The sequence below is a fragment of the Podarcis erhardii genome (assembly GCF_964252035.2).
Source record: "Podarcis erhardii genome assembly, chromosome: 10".
Classification (NCBI taxonomy): Eukaryota; Metazoa; Chordata; class Lepidosauria; order Squamata; family Lacertidae; genus Podarcis; species Podarcis erhardii.
Genome location: NC_138500.1, coordinates 19,734,493 through 19,756,408, shown reverse-complemented (window position 1 = coordinate 19,756,408; position 21,916 = coordinate 19,734,493). Strand labels below are relative to the sequence as shown.

General features: G+C 46.0%; 1 protein-coding gene across 1 annotated transcript in view; it reads right to left on the bottom strand.

Annotated features, from left to right (window-relative positions):
* The window catches only part of LOC309351338 (sodium- and chloride-dependent GABA transporter 1-like), a 56,216-nt gene that overhangs the window by 6,370 nt on the left and 27,930 nt on the right, over positions 1 to 21,916 (bottom strand). Inside the window, exons 9-14 of the mRNA XM_081878930.1 lie at positions 20,130 to 20,254; positions 18,765 to 18,877; positions 14,512 to 14,643; positions 7,753 to 7,855; positions 7,437 to 7,537; positions 6,703 to 6,870 (exon numbers count right to left, since the gene is read on the bottom strand). Of these exons, the coding sequence (XP_081735056.1) occupies positions 6,703 to 6,870; positions 7,437 to 7,537; positions 7,753 to 7,855; positions 14,512 to 14,643; positions 18,765 to 18,877; positions 20,130 to 20,254 (742 nt within the window). The remainder of the gene's footprint in view (positions 1 to 6,702; positions 6,871 to 7,436; positions 7,538 to 7,752; positions 7,856 to 14,511; positions 14,644 to 18,764; positions 18,878 to 20,129; positions 20,255 to 21,916) is intronic.

The following is a 21,916-nucleotide window of genomic DNA, read 5'->3' as shown; positions in this document are numbered from 1 at the left end:
GTGCACAGAAATGCACAAATTAGTGAAAAGTAGCATACCAAAATTGCATAGTATTAGGGGAAAGCCACTTGCAAAAATTGGACAAAACTGCATACAAAAATGTACATATTGAGAGAAATGCACACAAAAATGCAAATTTAAAAACAAACAAACCATTAATTGGGGCAAACTGAATTTAAGGTCAGAAAAATGAAAAACGAAGGAGAAACTGAACTTGGCAGCTTCGCCAGTCCCTACCTTGTGAAATTGACTTTGATAGGGAAGGATTTTTTATGATCAGGCTCAGCTCTATATTTCATTCTGAACACAACTGTGGAGGGTCATGCAATATATGAGCACATACCCTCCAACTTTCCTCGTATTAAAATAGGGACATTCTATTCTACATCAGTGTCTGCCCCCCCCGAACCCCCTATATAAGGTGGTACCTTGGGTTACAGACACTTCAGGTTACAGACGCTTCAGGTTACAGACTCCACTAACCCAGAAATAGTACCTTGGGTGAAGAACTTTGCTTCAGGATGAGAACAGAAATTGTGCGGCGGCGGCAGCGGGAGGCCCCATTAGCTAAAGTGGGACCTCAGGTTAAGAACAGTTTCAGGTTAAGAACGGACCTCTGGAACAAATTAAGTTCTTAACCCGAGGTACCACTGTACTTGGACTGCTGATAGAATATAGGGAAAGACTGGGTCTGGCTGAGATGCCCCAACAGCTGTTGCCAAGAGGGGTATGTAGCAATACCATACCAGCAACTGTCTTGGTTATCTGCAGGAGCCTTAGATGATATATGGTAAAACTGCAAGGCATCAGAGGAGGCACCCATGCCAGATGTTTACAAGGTGGCACTTTGGCACCAGCAGCGTAGTCTCCATGGTCAGCAGCTATAAGCACCCTTTTGCACCTGTGTAAGCTGGGCCCCCTTAGGCCCCTCCTGCCACCACCATCACCATACTCTGATATGCTGAGCGGTACTGGCTGGCAGAGCTGAGGAGCACAGCACCAGCAGCAACTGGTGCTCCTCCTCCTCCTCTTCCTCTTCCTCCTCCTCCCCTCGCTGCAGGTCCCACTCTGCTACCATGAAGAGCCAGGCTTCCTCCTCCTCCTCGTCCTGCCCCTCCTTCCTCACTCCCTTTCCCCGCTTGCAGAATTTGGGATTCTGCGCGACATAAGGAGAAGCTGTGATGGCTTAAGGGTTTTCATGATGGTCCCACCATTTTCAGGGCAGTTGGAGACTATGCGAACATGGATCCAGAAGCAGTTGCTTGTCTGAAAAGTGTAAGGGCAAGGAACTGCCTTTTTTTGTTTGTTTGTTTCTCCCGAGCCTAAAAAAGCTATTTTTAAAGTACCAATAACCTTGAAGCTAACTAGTTTCCCTCTTTGTGAAAGCATGAAATTTTGACTTGAGGTGCTAGTTTGAAAAATAATGCTCTATCTGTTCTCCAGGGGATTTGTATTCAAGCCTATCTTTGTTAGGATCAAGCAGATTTATTTCATTATCCAGGCAGTCTGCTGGAAAGGCCACAAGCCTGATTAACCCCAACCCTTTGCCTATCTTTCTTCTAGACACACTTATTTATTGTCCTCACATAAGATCAGCCTGACCTCACCAACTAGCCTCAGCCCTGCAGTAATAGTGTTTTTGCTCTGATATGGACCAAATTATGCAAAATGAATAGGGAGAACTGTACAAAGAGAGAAGAGCAATTCCTATCAAAGCCTCTTTCAACTGCACAGAGGGATCTTTTCCCTATTTCTTCTAACGTCTGGGCACAATAAATGGAGGTATTGCATTGCTGTAACTATTCAGCTCTACAGGACAGGTGGAAAGAGTCCAAGGAAGCTTTCTCTTCGGAGGACAGCAGCTGCCTTTCGGTTGAATGGGTCTCCGATTAGATTTACAGCTAGGAAGGATTTTTCTCACAGTTGACTGCTTTCCTCCACTTTCCCCTGTATTCTTCAGCTTGGCTCATACCTTGTTTCTGTTCCCTAGTTGGGATTCCCCAGAGCTACTTCCATGGCTGATTTTAGGGCGATTTGTGAGGGAAAACAGTATGCCATCAGCCAACCCACTCCTCCTCTCTTGGAAACCACCGTCCACTTCCTTGCCCTCGCCCTCTGCGCCCAATCGACACAATCTACATGCAGACGCAATCTCAGATTGCTTGGGAAGGACCCAGGCGAGGAGAGGATATAGACAGCTGTGGGAACACCTTCAGTCTTCACAAATGGCCTCATAGGGGCAAGACCAACCGAAAAAGAGTTGCTGCCCTCATCAGGCCTCCTGTGCAGACCTCTTCTAAAGAAGAGTTAACTTCATCTACTTTGTGTGATTTACTGCTGGCTCGCTCATGACACCCTGACTGCTTTCCTAACCAAGATGTACTTGTGGAACATTTTGGTTTCAGTTTGGAGACACTGTCAGACAATGGCCACCTTGCATCTGCTTTACTATCACTAATCTCTTTATGAGTTTTGGAGGTGGGGGGGGGGCGGGCAAAACTCAGGAGCTGAATATCTAGTTTGCCAGCTGAATGTCCCCAGTTCAATTTCTGGCACCTCGATCAAAATAGCCCCTGCTGCAGGGATGAAGGAGAAATATGATTCAGTTCGTCAAGTTAAGCCAAATTAACCAGAAGTAACATAACCCCCTGGCTAAATTTGGCATAAACAAAGCACTGATTGGAATCTGGTTTTGTATCAACAGTCTCTCTCTCTCTACAACCACCACCTCACATGTGAATGCAAGATGGAGCATTTGAGGAAATATATGGATCTTGACACTATTGTGTTTGGAATTCGTCTCTCCCCTCGGCTGGTGAAAGGTAAATCAAAGTTAAGTCGAATTGTATTAAATTATTCTCTCAGCAGGATGTAGATGATGGAGTCAAAATGAAGGTGTCTAAATTTCGGGACAGTGTCTTTGAATCCTGAAAATTAGTTTGGTTTTGGGGGGTTTTTATATATAATAATTACTGGAGAGTTTGATATGAGAGGCAAGAATACCATTTCATCATTACCCTGGGAGAAAGGAGTACCAAAAGCCCCACAAGACAGCAAGAAAACTATGTAACTGGTATCAAGTCTTCATTCTTTTTCTTGGATTGCCTGACGTTGTACCCTAAAATGTGTAAAGGTGACCGAAACCTAGAATTTCCCTGAAATATTCTCAAAGTCAGATTTGTAATGGAAATGGAACGTAATAGAAATGGTGATGTGAAAAAAGAGAGGGAAGATTACTGTTAACTAGGGTTGGGGTTTTTTTTTTCAGCTTGAGGGCAACATTCTGGGGGCCACAAAGCAGTGGTGGTGGTGGGATAGAGGCAAAAGTGGGCAGAGCCGCAGATGCAGCCTACATTGCAGCCACACAGAACTCAGAGATGCTCACATCCTTTCTTTACATCCCCACTCCATCTAGATGAGCAAGAAGCATGATCAGAGTTCAAGAACAAATTCCAGCCACGCAAAAATGCTCAAGGGCAACACAGAGCAGGGTTCATGAGGCATGTGGCCCACAGAGTGTGTGTGGCCTGGGAAGAGTCCTAAGGACCAGATAGACAGGCTTGAAGGGCTGCATTTGGCCCCAAGGCCTGAGGTTCCCCACCCCTCTTGGAGTAACTGGATGTAAGAAGGGGTTGATTTCCTTCATAAGCACAAATCACCCCCTGGATGGGCTAATCACAGGTGCAGGGTCAGTCAATCTGGTTGTTATGGTAATGGCCCAGTGCCCCGACTATATCTGTGATTAATGTATGCCAGTTTCCAGGAGTCTGCAGTTGTCTATCTGTTAGTCCGTGTTACTTATCTGGTATTACGTCTTGAATTGCTGAAGGTATTTAGAGTAATATTTGTATAAAAGGTAAAGGGACCCCTGACCATTAGGTCCAGTCGTGGCCGACTCTGGGGCGCTCATCTCACTTTATTGGCTGAGGGAGCCGGCGTACAGCTTCTGGGTCATGTGGCCAGCATGACTAAGCCGCTTATGGCGAACCAGAGCAGCTCACAGAAACACCGTTTACCTTCCCGCTGGAGCGGTACCTATCTATCTACTTGCACTTTGATGTGCTTTCGAACTGCTAGGTTGGCAGGAGAATATTTGTATATATCTGTATAAATCTGCATCTGCAGAAGCCTACAAGCTGTATATATATATATATATATATATATATATATATATATATATATATATCTGAGCATCTTGAGAGATGAATGCAGGGTTCATGTGTGGAGAGGCAGTCCTTGAGGTATTGGAATCATGAGTCCCATAAGGCTTTATAGGTTAAAACCAGCACCATGAGTCACAGAATCATAGACTTATGAGTTATAAGATGCCCTGAGAGTCTTCTAGTCCAACCCCCTGCAATGCAGAAATCTCAACTAAAGCATCCATGACAGATGGCCATCCAACCTCTGCTTAAAAACTTCCAAGGAAGGGGAGTCCACCACCTTTCATGAAAGTCTGGTCTGCTGTCGAACAGAAACTATTGAGAAGCCAGTGCAGTCATGCCAGAATTGGTGTTCTATGCTCAGACTACCTTGTCTTGGTCAACAATTTGTCCAGTTGCAGTATCTGAACTGTCTTCAGATACAGCCCAACATAGAAATTATCTGAGTGTAGGCAACAGAAGCTGTCCTATCCAGATAGGGGTACTGAAGCTGATGGAATGTACTCTGTGTTGCAGAGGCCACTTGGGCCTCAAGCAACAATAATGGATTGAGAACTACCCACAAGCCATGTACCTTCCCCTTCAGGGGGAGGTCAACCCCATCTAGAAGAGGTTGACCCCACCTATGCAATCAAAGAAACCACTCACTAACAGTGCCTCATTCTTCTCTGGGTCGAGCTTCAGCTTACTGGCTCTCTTCTAGTCCATTGCTGAGAGAAGACATTGATCTATCACATCCACTGCCTCACCTGCAGATGTGAAGAAGTAGAGCTGTGTGTCATCAGCATATTGCTGACAGCATACTCCAAAACTCCATATGACTCTGCTCAGCAGTTTCATGTGGATGCTGTAACCAAATGTGTGTATACCTGGCCATACTGAGTTAATTTATTGGCCCATCTGCTTCCATTCCTGTAGCTAGCAGGTTGTGGTTTTCCAAGGTCTCAAACAGACATCTTTCCTGGTACTGCCACTTTTAAAAACAGAGGCAAGGATTTTTAAAGGAAAAGGAAAAAAGGTTCCAAAATCTGAGATCCTCTGGATAAGGAATTCTGTTTTTGATTTACTAAATTTGACGTGTGCACAGTACAAACATGGAAGTAGAAAATATATAGCCTGAGCATCATTTCCCCCAACAACAAATGAATTTTCATTGAGTTCTGGGCCATTCAGAGTATATGAGCCAAGCATGATGAAGGTTAAGAAATGATGTCTATCAGCCTGCAACAGAGTGCAATCAGTAGCCTAAAGGTCAGACATACATAACACATACAATCCCCTGAGCCACTTAATCCTCCAAGAAGGAAGGGCTTTCTATTGGATAACGGAAGGTCTTTGCCAAAATCAGAAAGAAGCTTAAAGAATAGCTTTGAGGATATGAAGAGGGATGATAGATGATGAGGATAAAATGTGTCTGAGAAGGTCTGAGTCTAAAGAGCCATGCTGCATTATCAGCACATGTTTATCTGAACTTTCTAGGCTGCAAAAGCTAGTGTAAGATAATGGCTGAAAGTTGTTGTTCTAACAACAAATCTTAAGATCAATTCTCACTCTCACTGTGAACTCACACAATAACCTTATTATTTCATACCAACCACTGTATCTGCAATAAGTGTACAATAATATTGATCTGCCTTAAAGGGTTGTAAATATTTCAGAGACATTATTATCACTGTAATATCACAATCAATGGGAAGCTCTTTGAAAGCTGAGAAAGAACCCTAGAAACCTAAAGTCAATTTGTTCCAATATGAATCTGCTGCACAACTGAACTCATTGAAGTTGAGTTCAGTTGCTGTTGTCTGCAAAGGTCAGGTGTCTAGCTACCAGTGAGAGGGCCTTTTCTGGGGTTGTATTCCAACTATGGAACTCCCTCCCCAAAGAGATCTGCCTGGCACTTTCATTATTATCCTTTAGGCTGGGAATGAGGACCTATGGCCCTCCAGATGACATTGGACTTTCTTGAGCCCCAGGTAGCATGGGCAAAAGTCAGGGACGATGGAAGTCAGATTCCAAAAACATCTTGATGGCCACAGGTCCCCCATTCTTGCTCTGCATGCCAGGCAAAGTCTGTCCTGTTCAGGCAGAGCTTCTGGAAGTTCATGGCTGCTACTTTCATTGTTATTTATTACACTGCGCTTCCAGATTTGATGTCCTTGTTTCCCTGGTTTGCTCTGTGGTTTGGGCTTAGTGTTTCTGCTGGATTTCTTAATTGCTGCTTTTAAGAATAAATAAGTGCTTTTATCCTGCTTTTTGCTTTTATTTTGCAATGGTTGTTTTGTTTTTATGAAAATGTGTTTATGCTCTTTTGCTCAACCTCCTTGAAAGGCATGTGTTTGACAGAAAGGGAGCACATAAAGCCCATAAATAGACAGATAGCATTTCCATACTGTCCAACAACAAATACATCATGCTGAGTTTGCTGGTGGTGTGTCTCTGCACCTGAGTCACTGCTGTGGTGAAATGGCTGTTTGTTTGTTTTGCTCCAATGAAGTCTCCACTCAACACCAAGGAAAGTGGCAATACAATTTGCCCTTACCTGTTGGACCGTTCCCTTTGTAGTGAAGAAGAAGTACAGCATATATCCTGGGATCAAGATCATAGATGACAAAGCCATGGTCCAGCCAATCCCTTGGCCCCAAGCAGGATAAACGTATTTCCCTAGACTCAGGGGAGTCATTTCAAACACACTGAAGAAGAAAACACCCTGAACAAAGAGAAGAAGAAAATGTTGCAGCTCAGCAACAGCACAGAAAGCAACAGATTTGTTTGAGGATGCTGACCTTTCTTCTAGACCAGACTATGCCAACCTGATGTTTTGAACTACAACTGTCATCAGAGGTAGTCCAAAATGTCTAAAGCGCACCAACGTAGCAAAAGCTGGTCTAGACTCTCCATAGATGACTTCTCCACTGCCCTCAGCCCAGGGAGCTACTCTTAACATGCCCCAGGGGTGGCTGTGTAATAGCACCCATCCAATCTCCTTTTAGTGTAACTTGTGCAGTTCATTAAACAAGTTCACAGAGGATAAGAATATTAGTAGTCACATTTCAGATGTAGACAAAGGACCAACTAGCTCTATCTAAAGGCTAAGGCCCCCTTCCTACACCCCATAGTTCTTAGCCAGTTCAATCACTGCTGCAGCTGTTGTTGTTTTAAAAGGAAACACAAATGAAGCACTAATGACACCAACACTTACTATCTTGTCTAGTTTGGCCCTTTAAAAAGAGACCACAGACCTGGAAATGAGATTCTTAGGTTTGACCATCTTACCAAGCAGACAAGTGGAGTGAAGAAGGCCCAGCAGAGCTTCCACCATCCACAGGGCTTATAACCAATCATCTCTTCAATGTTACCGTAAAATCTATTCACACCTGAAATCAGAAATATCTGTTAAGCGGATGGAAGGAGAGGTGTACTTTGGATTCAGATGAATCCCTAAGGTGATTGTTGCCACTTTTGGTGGTACAGAAATTGTGTGAGCAGACAGACAGTCAGGTGAACAAGCTGGCCCAGCACAAAGTGCCATGGAAACCCAATCCTGACCCTGATGGAGTTTGCAAAGAGGGGCCAGCTTTCACTTACTTACCATAACACCAAGAGATGGAGATGGTCTCGAAGAAGACAAGGAAGAGCAGGCACATGCCACTGGCTGAGTAATAATCAAACAGCTTGAAAACATAGATGCCACCCTGTGGGGACACAATACGAGCCCTTAATGCACTTAGAGAGCAAGCAAAGCAAATGAAATTATAAGAATTTCATTTGAAGGGAGGTTTTTGCCTGGAGCTTTGCAATACTGTCTCATGTGCAGGTTTGACGGTTAAGAACAACATTGCAGGACAGAAGTTGTGCATGTTTTTCTTTCATTTATTTAAAAATGGAAATACTAGGCTTGTATTGCAAAATAGGAGAGCAATCAGGGCTGGGACCTCACCATGTGAGAAGGATGCCGCCAGCATTGACTCCTTTGGCATGATCCTGATGAAAACCCACCCCAAGCTCCTCCTCCTCCTCCTCCTCCTCTTCTTCTTAAAATTTGCATACTGCCCTATACCGACAGGAGCATGCTATGGGGAAGAAAGGATGGAATCCCTCACTCCTTCTATGGCATGGTCCTGATCCTTGATCTGGGCTCTCCCTAGACATGCCATTTTGTCTGGAAAAATGAAACCCATCAAATGCAACCACACATTTCTGGTATCTTCGTTTTACTCCAGTCTTCATGGATTTCCACAAAGACCTCTGGGATGGTAGTTTGACCAGGGTAGTGAGATTATAGGGCTGCCCACTGGCCCGAAGAAAAGGCCCGTGTCTCCTCTTTTACAGACATCAGCTGTGCACTGGTCTTTTCCAGTGTTTTCTACATGATTATGGTATTTACTGGGATGGAGAGCTAGAGACCCACTCTTTTTGCAGGGTCTTTGGCTCAACCCCTCAACCCTCCTTTCCAATCTTAGCTTTATATGTTGCTGTAACTGCAATTGTCCCAATCAGTCCCTTGTGACCTTTGCCCTTCTCTTCTTCTTTCTGTTTTCTCCATTGCAGTGCACTGGAAGGCTGAATGACCTGCCTCCTAAGAGTAACTTTGAAGCAAGCGCGAGACCAACCTGGCCCTGTTGTTGTTTAGTCATTTAGTCGTGTCCAACTCTTGGTGACCCCATGGACCAGAGCACGCCAGGCACTCCTGTCTTCCACTGCCTCCCGCAGTTTGGTCAGACTCATGTTTGTGGCTTTGAGAACACTATCCAACCATCTCGTCCTCTGTCGTCCCCTTCTCCTTGTGCCCTCCATCTTTCCCAACATCAGGGTCTTTTCCAGGGAGTCTTCTCTTCTCATGAGGTGGCCAAAGTATTAGAGCCTCAGCTTCACGATCTGTCCTTCCAGTGAGCACTCAGGGCTGATTTCCTTAAGAATGGATGCGTTTGATCTTTTTGCAGTCCATGGGACTCTCAGGGGTCTCCTCCAGCACCATAATTCAAAAGCATCAATTCTTCAGCCATCAGCCTTCTTTATGGTCCAGCTCTCACTTCCATACATCACTACTGGGAAAACCATAGCTTTAACTATACGGACCTTTGTTGGCAAGGTGATTATGGTATTTACTGGGATGGAGAGCTGCCGCTTTGCCGTGCGTTTGTGGGGAGGGCTCTTTCCCCTGCAGGCCCATTTTCCATCTTGGGCCTGGGGACGGGCCCCAGACTCCACCCCAGCATAAAAGACTCCAAGGAGGCCCGGAACACTGCTGCTGCCGCTTTGCCGGTGAGTCTTGGGGAGGACCGCTCCCCCTGCAGGCCCATTCTCCACCTTGGGCCTGGGGGCGGGCCCCAGACTCCACCTCAGCATATAAGGCCCCAAGGAGGCCTTGGAACATCGCTGCTGCCGCTTTGCCGTGCGTTTGTGGGGAGGGCTCTTTCCCCTGCAGGCCCATTTTCCATCTTGGGCCTGGGGACGGGCCCCAGACTCCACCCCAGCATAAAAGACTCCAAGGAGGCCCGGAACACTGCTGCTGCCGCTTTGCCGGTGAGTCTTGGGGAGGACCGCTCCCCCTGCAGGCCCATTCTCCACCTTGGGCCTGGGGGCGGGCCCCAGACTCCACCTCAGCATATAAGGCCCCAAGGAGGCCTTGGAACATCGCTGCTGCCGCTTTGCCGTGCGTTTGTGGGGAGGGCTCTTTCCCCTGCAGGCCCATTTTCCATCTTGGGCCTGGGGACGGGCCCCAGACTCCACCCCAGCATAAAAGACTCCAAGGAGGCCCGGAACACTGCTGCTGCCGCTTTGCCGGTGAGTCTTGGGGAGGACCGCTCCCCCTGCAGGCCCATTCTCCACCTTGGGCCTGGGGGCGGGCCCCAGACTCCACCTCAGCATATAAGGCCCCAAGGAGGCCTTGGAACATCGCTGCTGCCGCTTTGCCGTGCGTTTGTGGGGAGGGCTCTTTCCCCTGCAGGCCCATTTTCCATCTTGGGCCTGGGGACGGGCCCCAGACTCCACCCCAGCATAAAAGACTCCAAGGAGGCCCGGAACACTGCTGCTGCCGCTTTGCCGGTGAGTCTTGGGGAGGACCGCTCCCCCTGCAGGCCCATTCTCCACCTTGGGCCTGGGGGCGGGCCCCAGACTCCACCTCAGCATATAAGGCCCCAAGGAGGCCTTGGAACATCGCTGCTGCCGCTTTGCCGTGCGTTTGTGGGGAGGGCTCTTTCCCCTGCAGGCCCATTTTCCATCTTGGGCCTGGGGACGGGCCCCAGACTCCACCCCAGCATAAAAGACTCCAAGGAGGCCCGGAACACTGCTGCTGCCGCTTTGCCGGTGAGTCTTGGGGAGGACCGCTCCCCCTGCAGGCCCATTCTCCACCTTGGGCCTGGGGGCGGGCCCCAGACTCCACCTCAGCATATAAGGCCCCAAGGAGGCCTTGGAACATCGCTGCTGCCGCTTTGCCGTGCGTTTGTGGGGAGGGCTCTTTCCCCTGCAGGCCCATTTTCCATCTTGGGCCTGGGGACGGGCCCCAGACTCCACCCCAGCATAAAAGACTCCAAGGAGGCCCGGAACACTGCTGCTGCCGCTTTGCCGGTGAGTCTTGGGGAGGACCGCTCCCCCTGCAGGCCCATTCTCCACCTTGGGCCTGGGGGCGGGCCCCAGACTCCACCTCAGCATATAAGGCCCCAAGGAGGCCTTGGAACATCGCTGCTGCCGCTTTGCCGTGCGTTTGTGGGGAGGGCTCTTTCCCCTGCAGGCCCATTTTCCATCTTGGGCCTGGGGACGGGCCCCAGACTCCACCCCAGCATAAAAGACTCCAAGGAGGCCCGGAACACTGCTGCTGCCGCTTTGCCGGTGAGTCTTGGGGAGGACCGCTCCCCCTGCAAGCCCATTCTCCACCTTGGGCCTGGGGGCGGGCCCCAGACTCCATCTCAGCATTGGAGCCCTTGGAATCATTGCTGCTGCCGCTTTGCCGTGCATCTGTGGGGAGGGCTCTTCCCCCTGCAGGCCCACTTTCCATCAGGCCAGGGGGCGGGGCCCACGCTTACCACTGCCGCAGCTTTGGGGGACACTAGTGCTGCTGCAGTGGTTGTTTGAAGTGTTTTTATATGTTTTAAACGGTTTTTATTTTTTGCTTAGTTGTACCACCATAAGCGGTGGTTTTTATCTATGTATTTTTATTTTGTTTTGGTTTATTTTGGGTCAGGGTTTTTTTGTTTTGGTTTATTTTGGGTCAGGGTTGGGTGGTTGTGGAGTGGGGTGGGGATTGGTTTTGTTTTCATGTAATTGTTTTTATTTGTTTGTTTTTATATTCTGTAAATGGAGGCGAATATTAGGCTTGGGATTCCTACTGTGCAGGGGCGAGGGAGGTATGGCGGTGGGGGCAGATGTCATAGGCGAAGGGGATCGAGATACGGATATGCTCGTACCCCTTCCAATCTGCGCCCCATCCCGAGAGACGAGGGTAGGGTGAGCAAGGATTACTCACCTCCGTCACTGGTGTTGTGCAATGCCAGGTCTATAGGCAACAAAACCGCCACCCTGCGAGATTTCTTCACCTCGCAGGGGGTTGACCTGGCATGTGTGACTGAGACCTGGGTGCGTGAAGGGGATACTGTTCCCTTACGAGAGATGGCGCCCCCGGGTTTCTCCGTCCTTCACCAGTCGCGGACTGTGGGCCGGGGGGGAGGGGTGGCGTTATTAATCCGGGAAGATTGTTCTTTCAGGGCTCTACCTTCGCCATCGATCCCCGGCATTGAATGTGTTGGCCTAGTGTGGGGCTCCGAGGTGAGCTTGGCTGTCTGGCTGGTGTACCGGCCACCTAGCACACCAGCAGCCACCCTGTCAGGCCTGCTGGAGGCGGTGGCTGGCTGGGCCTTGGAGTTCCCTAACCTATTGGTATTGGGGGACTTCAACATCCATGCTGATGCCACTCCCTCCTCACAGGCTCTGGACCTGGTGTCTTCCATGGCGACACTAGGGCTCTCCCAGTTTGTTTCGGGCCCCACACATCAAGCAGGCCACACGCTGGATTTGATCTTTGGCATCGGTATAGATGTGATCATGTTTCCTTCAATGAAGGTGCCATGGTCTGATCACTATGCTCTGAAAGCCAGGATTGACGTTCCACCCCCACCCTGCTTGGGTGGCGAGCCAATTTGGGCTCGCCCGCAGAGGCTGATGGACCCTGATAGATTCCGTCAAGCCTTGCGGGACCTTTCTCCCCCTGGCGACTCATTGACTGAGCTTGTTGAGGCCTGGAATACCCAGCTCCTGGCAGCCATCGATGAGATCGCACCTAAGCGCCCTCTGCGACCCCGCAGAAACCGGGCTCCCTGGTTTACCGAGGAGCTCCGGAAAATGAAGCGGGACCTCAGACGGCTAGAGCGAGTATGGCGGTTGCTGAACAGCTTGGTAGGTTTCTGGATGAAACATCAGCTCTGGATCCATTCCAGTCCGGCTTCCGCGCTGGTCATGGGACCGAGACGGCTCTGGTCGCCCTAACAGATGATCTCCGCAGGCAGCTGGATCGAGGCGGGTCGGGGCTGCTGATTCTTCTAGACCTGTCAGCAGCCTTCGACATGGTCGATCACGAACTCCTAGACCACCGCCTTGCCGACGTGGGGATCCAGGGCACAGTCCTTCAATGGCTGCGCTCGTTTCTCTCTGGTCGGGGACAGAGGGTGGCGCTTGGGGGGGAATTGTCATCCCGCCACTCCTTGGTGTGTGGTGTGCCCCAGGGTGCAATACTCTCCCCGATGCTTTTTAACATCTTTATGCGCCCCCTCGCCCAGCTTGTCCGGAGTTTTGGGCTGGGCTGCCATCAGTATGCTGATGACACCCAACTCTATCTGTTGATGGACGGCCACCCGGACTCGGCCCCAGACACACTGATCAGATGCTTGGAGGCTGTGGCTGGATGGTTTCGTGGGAGCCGGTTGAAGTTAAATCCTTCGAAGACAGAGGTCCTCTGGCTGGGACGGGACGACTTGGGACTGAGGGGGCAACTCCCATCTCTTGCGGGGGTGCAATTAGTGCCAGCACCATCCGTTAAGAGTTTGGGTGTAATCTTCGATACCTCCCTCTCTATGGAGGCGCAGATTGCAGCTATAACAAAGGCGGCATTTTTTCATCTCCGCCAAGCTAAGCAGTTGGCTCCTTACCTCTCTCGCCCTGACCTAGCCACTGTGATCCACGCGACGGTCACCTCCAGACTGGATTATTGTAACTCGCTCTACGTGGGGCTGCCCTTGAGACTGACCCAGAAACTCCAACGGGTGCAGAATGCCGCAGCGAGACTCCTTACGGGGTCTTCGCTTAGAGATCACATTCATCCGGTGCTATACAAGCTGCACTGGCTCCCGGTGGAGTACAGGATCAGGTTTAAGGTGCTGGTTTTAACCTTCAAAGCCCTATACGGCCTAGGGCCCTCGTACCTACGGGACCGCCTCTCCTGGTATGCCCCACAGAGGAACTTACGGTCTTCAAATAAAAACACCTTGAAGGTCCCAAGCCACAGAGAGGTTAGGCTGGCCTCAACCAGAGCCAGGGCTTTTTCGGCTGCGGCTCCAACCTGGTGGAACGCTCTGTCACAAGAGACAAGGGCCCTGCAGGACTTGACATCTTTCCGCAGGGCCTGCAAGACAGAGCTGTTCCACCTGGCCTTTTGTTAGGGCGCAGCCTGACTCCCTCCTTTGGCAATCTTTTCAAGACTTTAGCTTATGGTTGCCATTAATTTTGTTTTTAACTCATTTTTATAATGTTTTATAATGTTGTATTGTTTTAGTGTTGTTAGCCGCCCTGAGCCCGGCTTCGGCTGGGGAGGGCGGGATATAAATAAAATTTATTATTATTATTATTATTATGTCTCTGCTTTTTAAGATGCTGTCTAGGTTTGCCATCGCCTTTCTCCCAAGAAGCAGATGTCTTTTAATTTTGTGGCTGTTGTCACCATCTGCAGTGATCATGGAGCCCAAAAAAGTAAAATCTCTCACTGCCTGGCCCTACCATTTACCAAAGAAAGAATACCAGCAGGGAGCTTCATTTCCCTCTTCCTGCCAGAAAGAGCACTGTGCTCTGACTGCCTGGTGCTGTGGGACCCTATGTAGAAGCAATGATGAAAGCACACTCTGTCCCCATCCAAGAGTCAAAGAACAGGAGCCACCAGATGCTATTCAAGCTAAAGCTCCAGAGTAGAAGGATCACCCTGACTTGAAATGGATAACAGTTGCCTACTTAGAGCTCCCTACTTTGTTTGGATAACAGATCTGTCATCAAAAAGAGACTTAGAATACTGGATCCACACCTGAATAAGCACTAAAACTAAGAGATCATCAGCATCTAATAGTAAAAGGGTATGCACCGTTTTTAATACCTGGGTGATGTTAGAGAATCCAATGAGGTAAGAGATGAAACACACCACTGCAATAAATATTTTCTTCCTTGCTCTCAGCACATGTGGAAACTCATCCATCAGGGCTGTGATGAAGCCTTCCACTGTGCAAAACTGCAAGAAGAAATTAATAGGAATACATCAGCAACCTCCTTGTTGAATCTGTATCTCCTTAGCTTTCCACATCGGCCTTTGAATCCACACAGTAGCTTGGTTCAGACGTAACATCAAACCGTGGTTTGACGCTATTAGAAAGAGCGTTCAAAGGGCCACAAATTGGTATGCTCCCCTTCATTTCTCCTTCCATTATATGTTCATGGTAATTCCCTTCCTTGCCTCCTGGTTTAAGGCAAACCGTTGTTACACACCCAGGGCAGAGAGGGAGGGGGTTATTGTTTGGTGGGGGGTTTTATTCTTGTTTTTATTGCCTATTTTGTGTTTATATCTTGTATTTTTATGTTGTGAACCACCATGAGATCTACAAATGAAGGGTGGTATACAAATTTAATTTAAAAAATAGCAAACTATAATTTGAATGAGGAGAATTTAGGAAACCTGCATTTGTTTTTATTTACTTATATGGAGATTTCTACCCTACACTTCTAGCATCTTTGCACCACTCAGGACAAGCCAATAAGAATTTTAAAATCACATTGTCTTAAAATGTATTAAAAATATATTATAAATACAATAATTTTTAAATACACAACATTAAAAATACAGTGGTGATATCCAATGTTAGTCGTGCACAGAGCAGACCCATTGAACTCAATGGGCTTAAGTAACTTCCTTGATTTCAGTGGGTCTGCTCTAACTTGGGGTTCGTCCACACTGTCACATGATTTCTAGTCACAGGCCCAAGAAGCTTTAGTTTTGTCCCACTGCTTTCTCTGGGAAAATCTACTTTTACTGCCAAATTGGAACAAAATGTCTGTGAGATAAATTAGTCGCGTATAGCCAACATGCTTAAGTCTAATCGAAGCATGAAGGGGTTAAGACCACAGAATAAACTGTCCTGACAGGCTTAGCTAGGTCACTTCCCCTCACTGTGGGAGGGTTACCAAATACTTTGTTCTCTCCGGTTCCACCATTACCAGTAAGGAAATCTAAGATGGATGCTCCAAGTTTAGACTGTATGGCTTAAGCAAGTCGTTTTTGTGTTTCTGTACAAATAATTTAGAAATGTTTACCATTTTGGAACCTAAGTTATACTGCCTGTCTTTTCTTGCTGCTGTATGGAAAAGCACATGAATCTGACATTTGAACAGTTTGTAAGTAAGCCATTTTTAACCTACAAAATGTGTGGGGGGTTTTCTGTATCAAAGAAGCAACTTAGACTAGGATATTTTAAAGGTCTAACCACCTATATTTTCATGTTTACTTTGTTGCATGTTTTGTAATTTTAAATCTCTGCTGGGGCTCTGTCACCAAAGAGTACTTGTCCCAAAACTGAGCCTAGGCATCCAGGAAATTCTCCTTTTATTTTACCTACATTTCCCCTTTTGTCAAACACAGCAACATCAATCTGCATAAAACATTCCTTCTGATTCAGCAGTACATAGGAGAATTTCCCAGGTAATGCAATGGAACAAAACTAAAATCTCTCGGATTTTCAGTCATGAAACAAACAAAAGTCTGATTGAGCCCCTAGTTGGATATCAACCAATAAAGTCAAAGAGCACAGGTAAAATATGACAGAATAAAAATGTATTTCCCAACTGGTGAAAGACAACCAGAGGAGAGGCCATCCATACTTCACTGTATTGGGGCAGACACTGAGAAGGCCCTGTTGCTTGTTGCCACCAACTGTGCCTTCAACTTCCATAGGACGCAGAGAAGGGGCTCTCCATTTAAACTGAGGATTTGCCCATACGTTGTTTCTGTGTTTTACCAACAACAGATGTGCAATCCACAGAGAAGATGGCATTAATTTCATTTTGCTTCCATGCTTGTTATATGAACAAATAATTTTTGCAACAATGCTTCATTTGCCCCCACCCATTGTTTGATTGGCAAGCTGTTTGTCAGAGGAACAACCCCCCCCCCCAAATTCTTAACCCGAAAGGCTTCAGGGGTAAGCCTTTGTCATGACATATGTAATACTAATGGTTGAGAGGGGGCAACTCCAGACAGCTCTCAGATGTCACTCTTCAAAAGGACTCTTGAACGGCGCAACCCTGTGGGCCACTTCTGTGTGCAAACTGATTAAGAAGCAACACACAAAGTCATTAATTTTAGAAGTGTTTGAGAGCTTAGCGAGAGCTGTCACTTTAAAAGAATCCAAGAGGCACCTTGGGGAAACAAGCAGCACTCGATAAAATCATGTAAAATTAAATGCTTTAAGAAAAATGGTATTTAGTGGAATAAAAAATATATATAATGAATTAAAGTAGCTGTTCAGTTAGCATTTGCGTCATTTTAAAAAGGTCTCTAAATTATGAACTGGGTCAAATACAGCTACAACTGCAGCTCCTAGGAGTATTAAATTATAAATAGCCAACACAATATATGGAAAATAAATGGAGTTTGCGGGAAAGCAAGGACACACACACACACTCCTCTGAAAAGGCTGGGATACAATACAAATTTGAAAGCCAATCAATTTGTCATGGATTCCATAATAGCTGCTACTATACACACCGCAAAAGCCTACCCCATTTAATCATTCAAACTGTGCCTATAAAATTAGAATGTGGAGGAGAAGAGTTGCAAGTTAGCTAATACAGGTAATTTTCTATGTACAAGGACTCCCCCACTCCTCACAGCAGAACATTTGACAAAAGGAGTTTATCCCCCTTCCTCATCTGCAGTGTGAATTGTACAGCCCAGGAGAAGTTGCACCACGTGGTTCTGCCGCATGTGTAGATAGGTTCTGAGATGCAGCTACATTATTATATTTTATATTTCTAGTTGGTGTCTAGGGTTGATTGATTCACCGTTTATACAGGGCGAATAATCTCACCACAAAGCTATGTGAAGCAGTAGCTTGAGGTGGTAGATTCCAAAGGAAGCACCAATTTCATGCCTCCAGCCCTCATCTCTAGAGAACTCAATCTTAGCCTGTCATTGAAAAAAAATGAGTTCCTGTCCAGAGCAAGAATGGAGAGTTATCAGGCACTTATATTTCAGGTGCATAAGCAACTATGAAGGCCTCACTGATTTTGCATTGCTTATTTATTTTATTTGTCATCAAAGCACTGGGGCTCGAATTTCAGGCAAGCAAATTTAGGAGAAAGATCCTAAATATAAGGGTTCAGCAATGGGATGAGATGGCATGGGAATTAGCAGCAGAAGTACAGAGGTGGGCTGTTGCTGATCAAAGATTCATGATAAGGGAAGCAGGTCCTTGGGATCAGAAGCGTGTGGATTCTGACTGGAAGCCCCTGTGGGCCAAAGGAGCTTGACCCATGCAAAGGGGAAGATTCCCCCCCCCATATTTTATTCTTCCATTTTCTCATTTTACATAAATTTAAACAGAAAAACAATCTTTACATTGTGTTGTCTTCAACTTCCTTCCCCTCCTTTCTGCGATTACTTAGTCTATATCTTTTTTACTATTGCATGTCCCATTTATAAAAAATTATTAACTTCCCATTGTATTTTTTTTTAATTACAGTGGTACCTCGGGTTACAGATGCTTCAGGTTACAGATGCTTCAGGTTACAGACTCCACTAACCCAGAAATAGTGCTTCAGGTTAAGAACTTTGCTTCAGGATGAGAACAGAAATCGCACAGCGGTGGCAGGGCAGCAGCAGGAGGCCCCATTAGCTAAAGTGGTACCTCAGATTAAGAACAGTTTCAGGTTAAGAAAGGACCTCCAGAACAAATTAAGTTCTTAACCTGAGGTACCACTGTATCTCTTGCTACACCAGTTTATGTCAATCCTGCTAAGAAGGGGATGATTATAGAGAAGGGAAGGGAATTAGTACAGTCTGTTGCTACAGAACTTCCACCTGTAAAAACAGTGGTGATGGCCACCAACTTAGATGGCATAAGACAAGTCCATGGAATATAAGGCTATCCTTACTCCAGGATCAGAGGCACCATGCCTCTGTTCACATAGTTGCAGGAGGGTGCTATTGCACTCATGACCTGCTTGTGGGCTTCTCAGAGGCACCCAGATGGCCTCTGCGAGAAAAGGATGCTGAACCAGAGAGGCCTTTAATCTGATCCAGCAGGGCTCTTCTTACTGCACAGCCATACATGATGTTATTTTTTAACGGGTTATCCTTACCTGGCTGTCAAGGCCAAGCATCATTAGCATTGAAAAGAAGAGGATCGACCAGAGAGGAGACATGGGCAGCTGCGTGACGACTTGCGGGTAGGCAAGGAAAGCCAATCCTGGACCTGTAGCCATGAAGGACACAATGAATGGTTATAGTTTTATTTTGTGATATGAGTCAGACACAAGTCACAGCAAGGTGAGCACATTATTGCATCTCTTAAGCGGTTACTGAGTTATGGTAAGTTGTACTTTCCACAAGCATTTTCCCTTCTGTCAAAAGGTTCAGTGGTGTGAGATGGAATTGTCGCTTGGAGCAGGGATACTGGCAACAACATCTGGAAGTAATAGATCAGATACTTGGGCTTAAACTTAATTTGGGCTCTCTTTAAGTTTTGGACTGATGGGATTCAACCTTTGATAAACATTTCATGTTGTAAACCAGGGGTCGGCAAACTTTTTCAGCCATGGGCCGGTCCACTGTCCCTCAGACCATGTGGTAGGCCAATGAATGAATGGTGGGGGGAATGAGTGAATTCCTATGCCCCACAAATAACCCAGAGATGCATTTTAAATAAAAGGACACAATCTACTCATGTAAAAACCATGTTGATTCCCAGACCGTCCATGTGCCGGATTGAGAAGGCGATTGGGCCGTATCCGGTCCATGGGCCTTAGGTTGCCTACCCCTGTTGTAAATTCTTTGATCGTTGCCAATATTAGATTAAACAGGTGTCAAGAAAGCTGACAATACCAATTGTGAATCAATGGCTAAGTAGGGTTCTTGTCAAAGTAGATATGCTATCTGACAGTATATGAAGAAAAGATGGCCCTTATTGCATCCGTCTCAGTGCCAGGCAAATGGAGGAGCCCTTTTTGTAATAACATCTTTGTAATTTGCTATGGGATCATCTGGTGTAAGTACAAATAATAAATAAATAAATACAAATGAAGAAGTTCGTTTTTGCAAGCAAATGGTGATAAAAAAACTCTTGCAGGGATGTGAATCTTGGAGCTCCACCAAGATTGTGTCTGATTAACAGGTATAAATATTATACAATGAAGTACCTCTGAACATGTGTATTATGGTGTAAGATGGTCCATGATGGCAAATGGAGCACTGCTTCACCAACCTCAGTCTGCCCTCAACGGACTACCCATCTCGGTTCCTTCCATCCCATCAGTCCCAATGGGAACCAACAGCCACCACTGATGCCTCATGTGCTTTTCCTTCAGCAAAGAACAACTGCAGCCATTACCCCACAAAATAGTCCATTTTTTTATAGAAATGCCTGAAGTTTAGTTTGTTTCCACAGTGCTGCCAAACTTATGCTCCTTGACTATACCGGCTCACATTCCCTATTGAAGAGATTGTACCTGAGGATGCCAATTCAGCTATTGACTTCTTGGTGATGTGGGCCATGAAGCCGACAATGGAGAAAATAACAAATCCTGCAAATATGCTTGTTGAAGAATTTATGCCACAAACAATTATGGAGTCTCTGGAGGGGGAGAAGAGAGAGAGAGAGAAAATATATGTATGTATTTTTCTGCATTGCTTTTCAGCCTTAGGGTGGCTTCCGGATTAAAACACAAAAATGCAATAAAAATAATGAGATGAAACCAAGCACAATATAAGTCAAATCGTTAAAACTGCAGCCTGAGGGCATGAGAGAAATGGGCCGGTTTACACTGCCACTTCAGCTGGTTAAAATAGATTAAAGGCATGATGGAATAGAAAAGTCTGAGGTGCTCCTAAAACATAAAAGAGAGGGAGCCAACCACTTTCAGGAGGAAGTTCTACAATCTAGGTACCTCTAGTAAGAATATCCCCTCTCATGTCTTCACCAAATGGTGGAACTGTAGATAATGTTAGCATGCAGGCAGCCATGCACAGGAGGTGGTGGTCTGTTAGATCCCAAACTATGTAGGTCAAAAGCAGAAACTTGAATTTGGCCCAGTAGCAAATCAGAATGCAGTGCAGGTTGAGAGAGGACTGGTGAAGAAGGACCTACAAAGCCCAATAAACGGTCTGAGGCCAACCAATCAGAGAGCCCAGCTCAAACTGCTCTGTTCCATCACAACCTCTGAAGTAGACAAGGAGCTAGAAGTATTACGTTTCCTGCCTATGTAGCACAATAAGGCAGCAAAGGTGAAGAGAGAGGTGATCTCAGCCATGGAACATCAACTTTGGAGTGTCCTTCAATACATCAAGGCATTTTTTCTAATGAAAAAAGTATGTTGCCTTTTACTGGTCTGGGACAGAGAGGATGGTTTTCATTGTTCTAGGGCATTCTGATTCCAGAAATGCTATCTATCTATCTATCTATCTATCTATCTATCTATCTATATCTATCTATCATCTATCATCTATCATCTATCATCTATCTATCTATCCATCTATCTATCTATCTATCTATCTATCTATCTATCTATCATCTATCATCTATCATCTATCATCTATCATCTATCATCTACCATCTATCTATCTATCTATCTATCTATCTATCTATCTATCTATCTATCTTAGTTCCAGTAATTTTTATCCCACTTTTCTGAGTTTACAAGCCAAGTGACTCTCAGATATAAAAATCTAATACTATCATGAATCAATGAAGTCATAAACTGAACAATTATTACAGCAATACTCTCATATATTTTAAAACTTGCTGGAATAATAATAATAACAACTAATAAGAATAAGAATAACAAATAATAATAATAATAATAATAATAATAGCAGCCACTACTGCAAAGACCCTGTCATGGGAATCACCTCTTGAATACCCTGAAAGTTATCTGCCCCAGTACTTTGGAACATGATGAAATATAGAACAAAGGGATGAATGAATAAATGAGTTCAAAAGCAGAAATTATAACAAAAGAGCATTGCACAAAGAAGACAGAGTGAGATGGCAGAACAAATGAGAGCAAAGAGGAAGGCCCAGTTTGGTGTTTAGGCAGCAGCTTGATTGCCACCACAAATTGTTTCTTCATGGATGGACAGCCTGAAATTGAGCTTGAGGTTTCTAAGCAAGGCCTGGGTTTCTCGTTAATGTGTTAAGAAGAGAAAACTGGGTTGAAGAGGTTTTCCATGTGAAAGGCCTCTTCAGCCTCTCATGGGAAACATATTACCTATGAATAAGCAGAGGGCAGTCCAAACC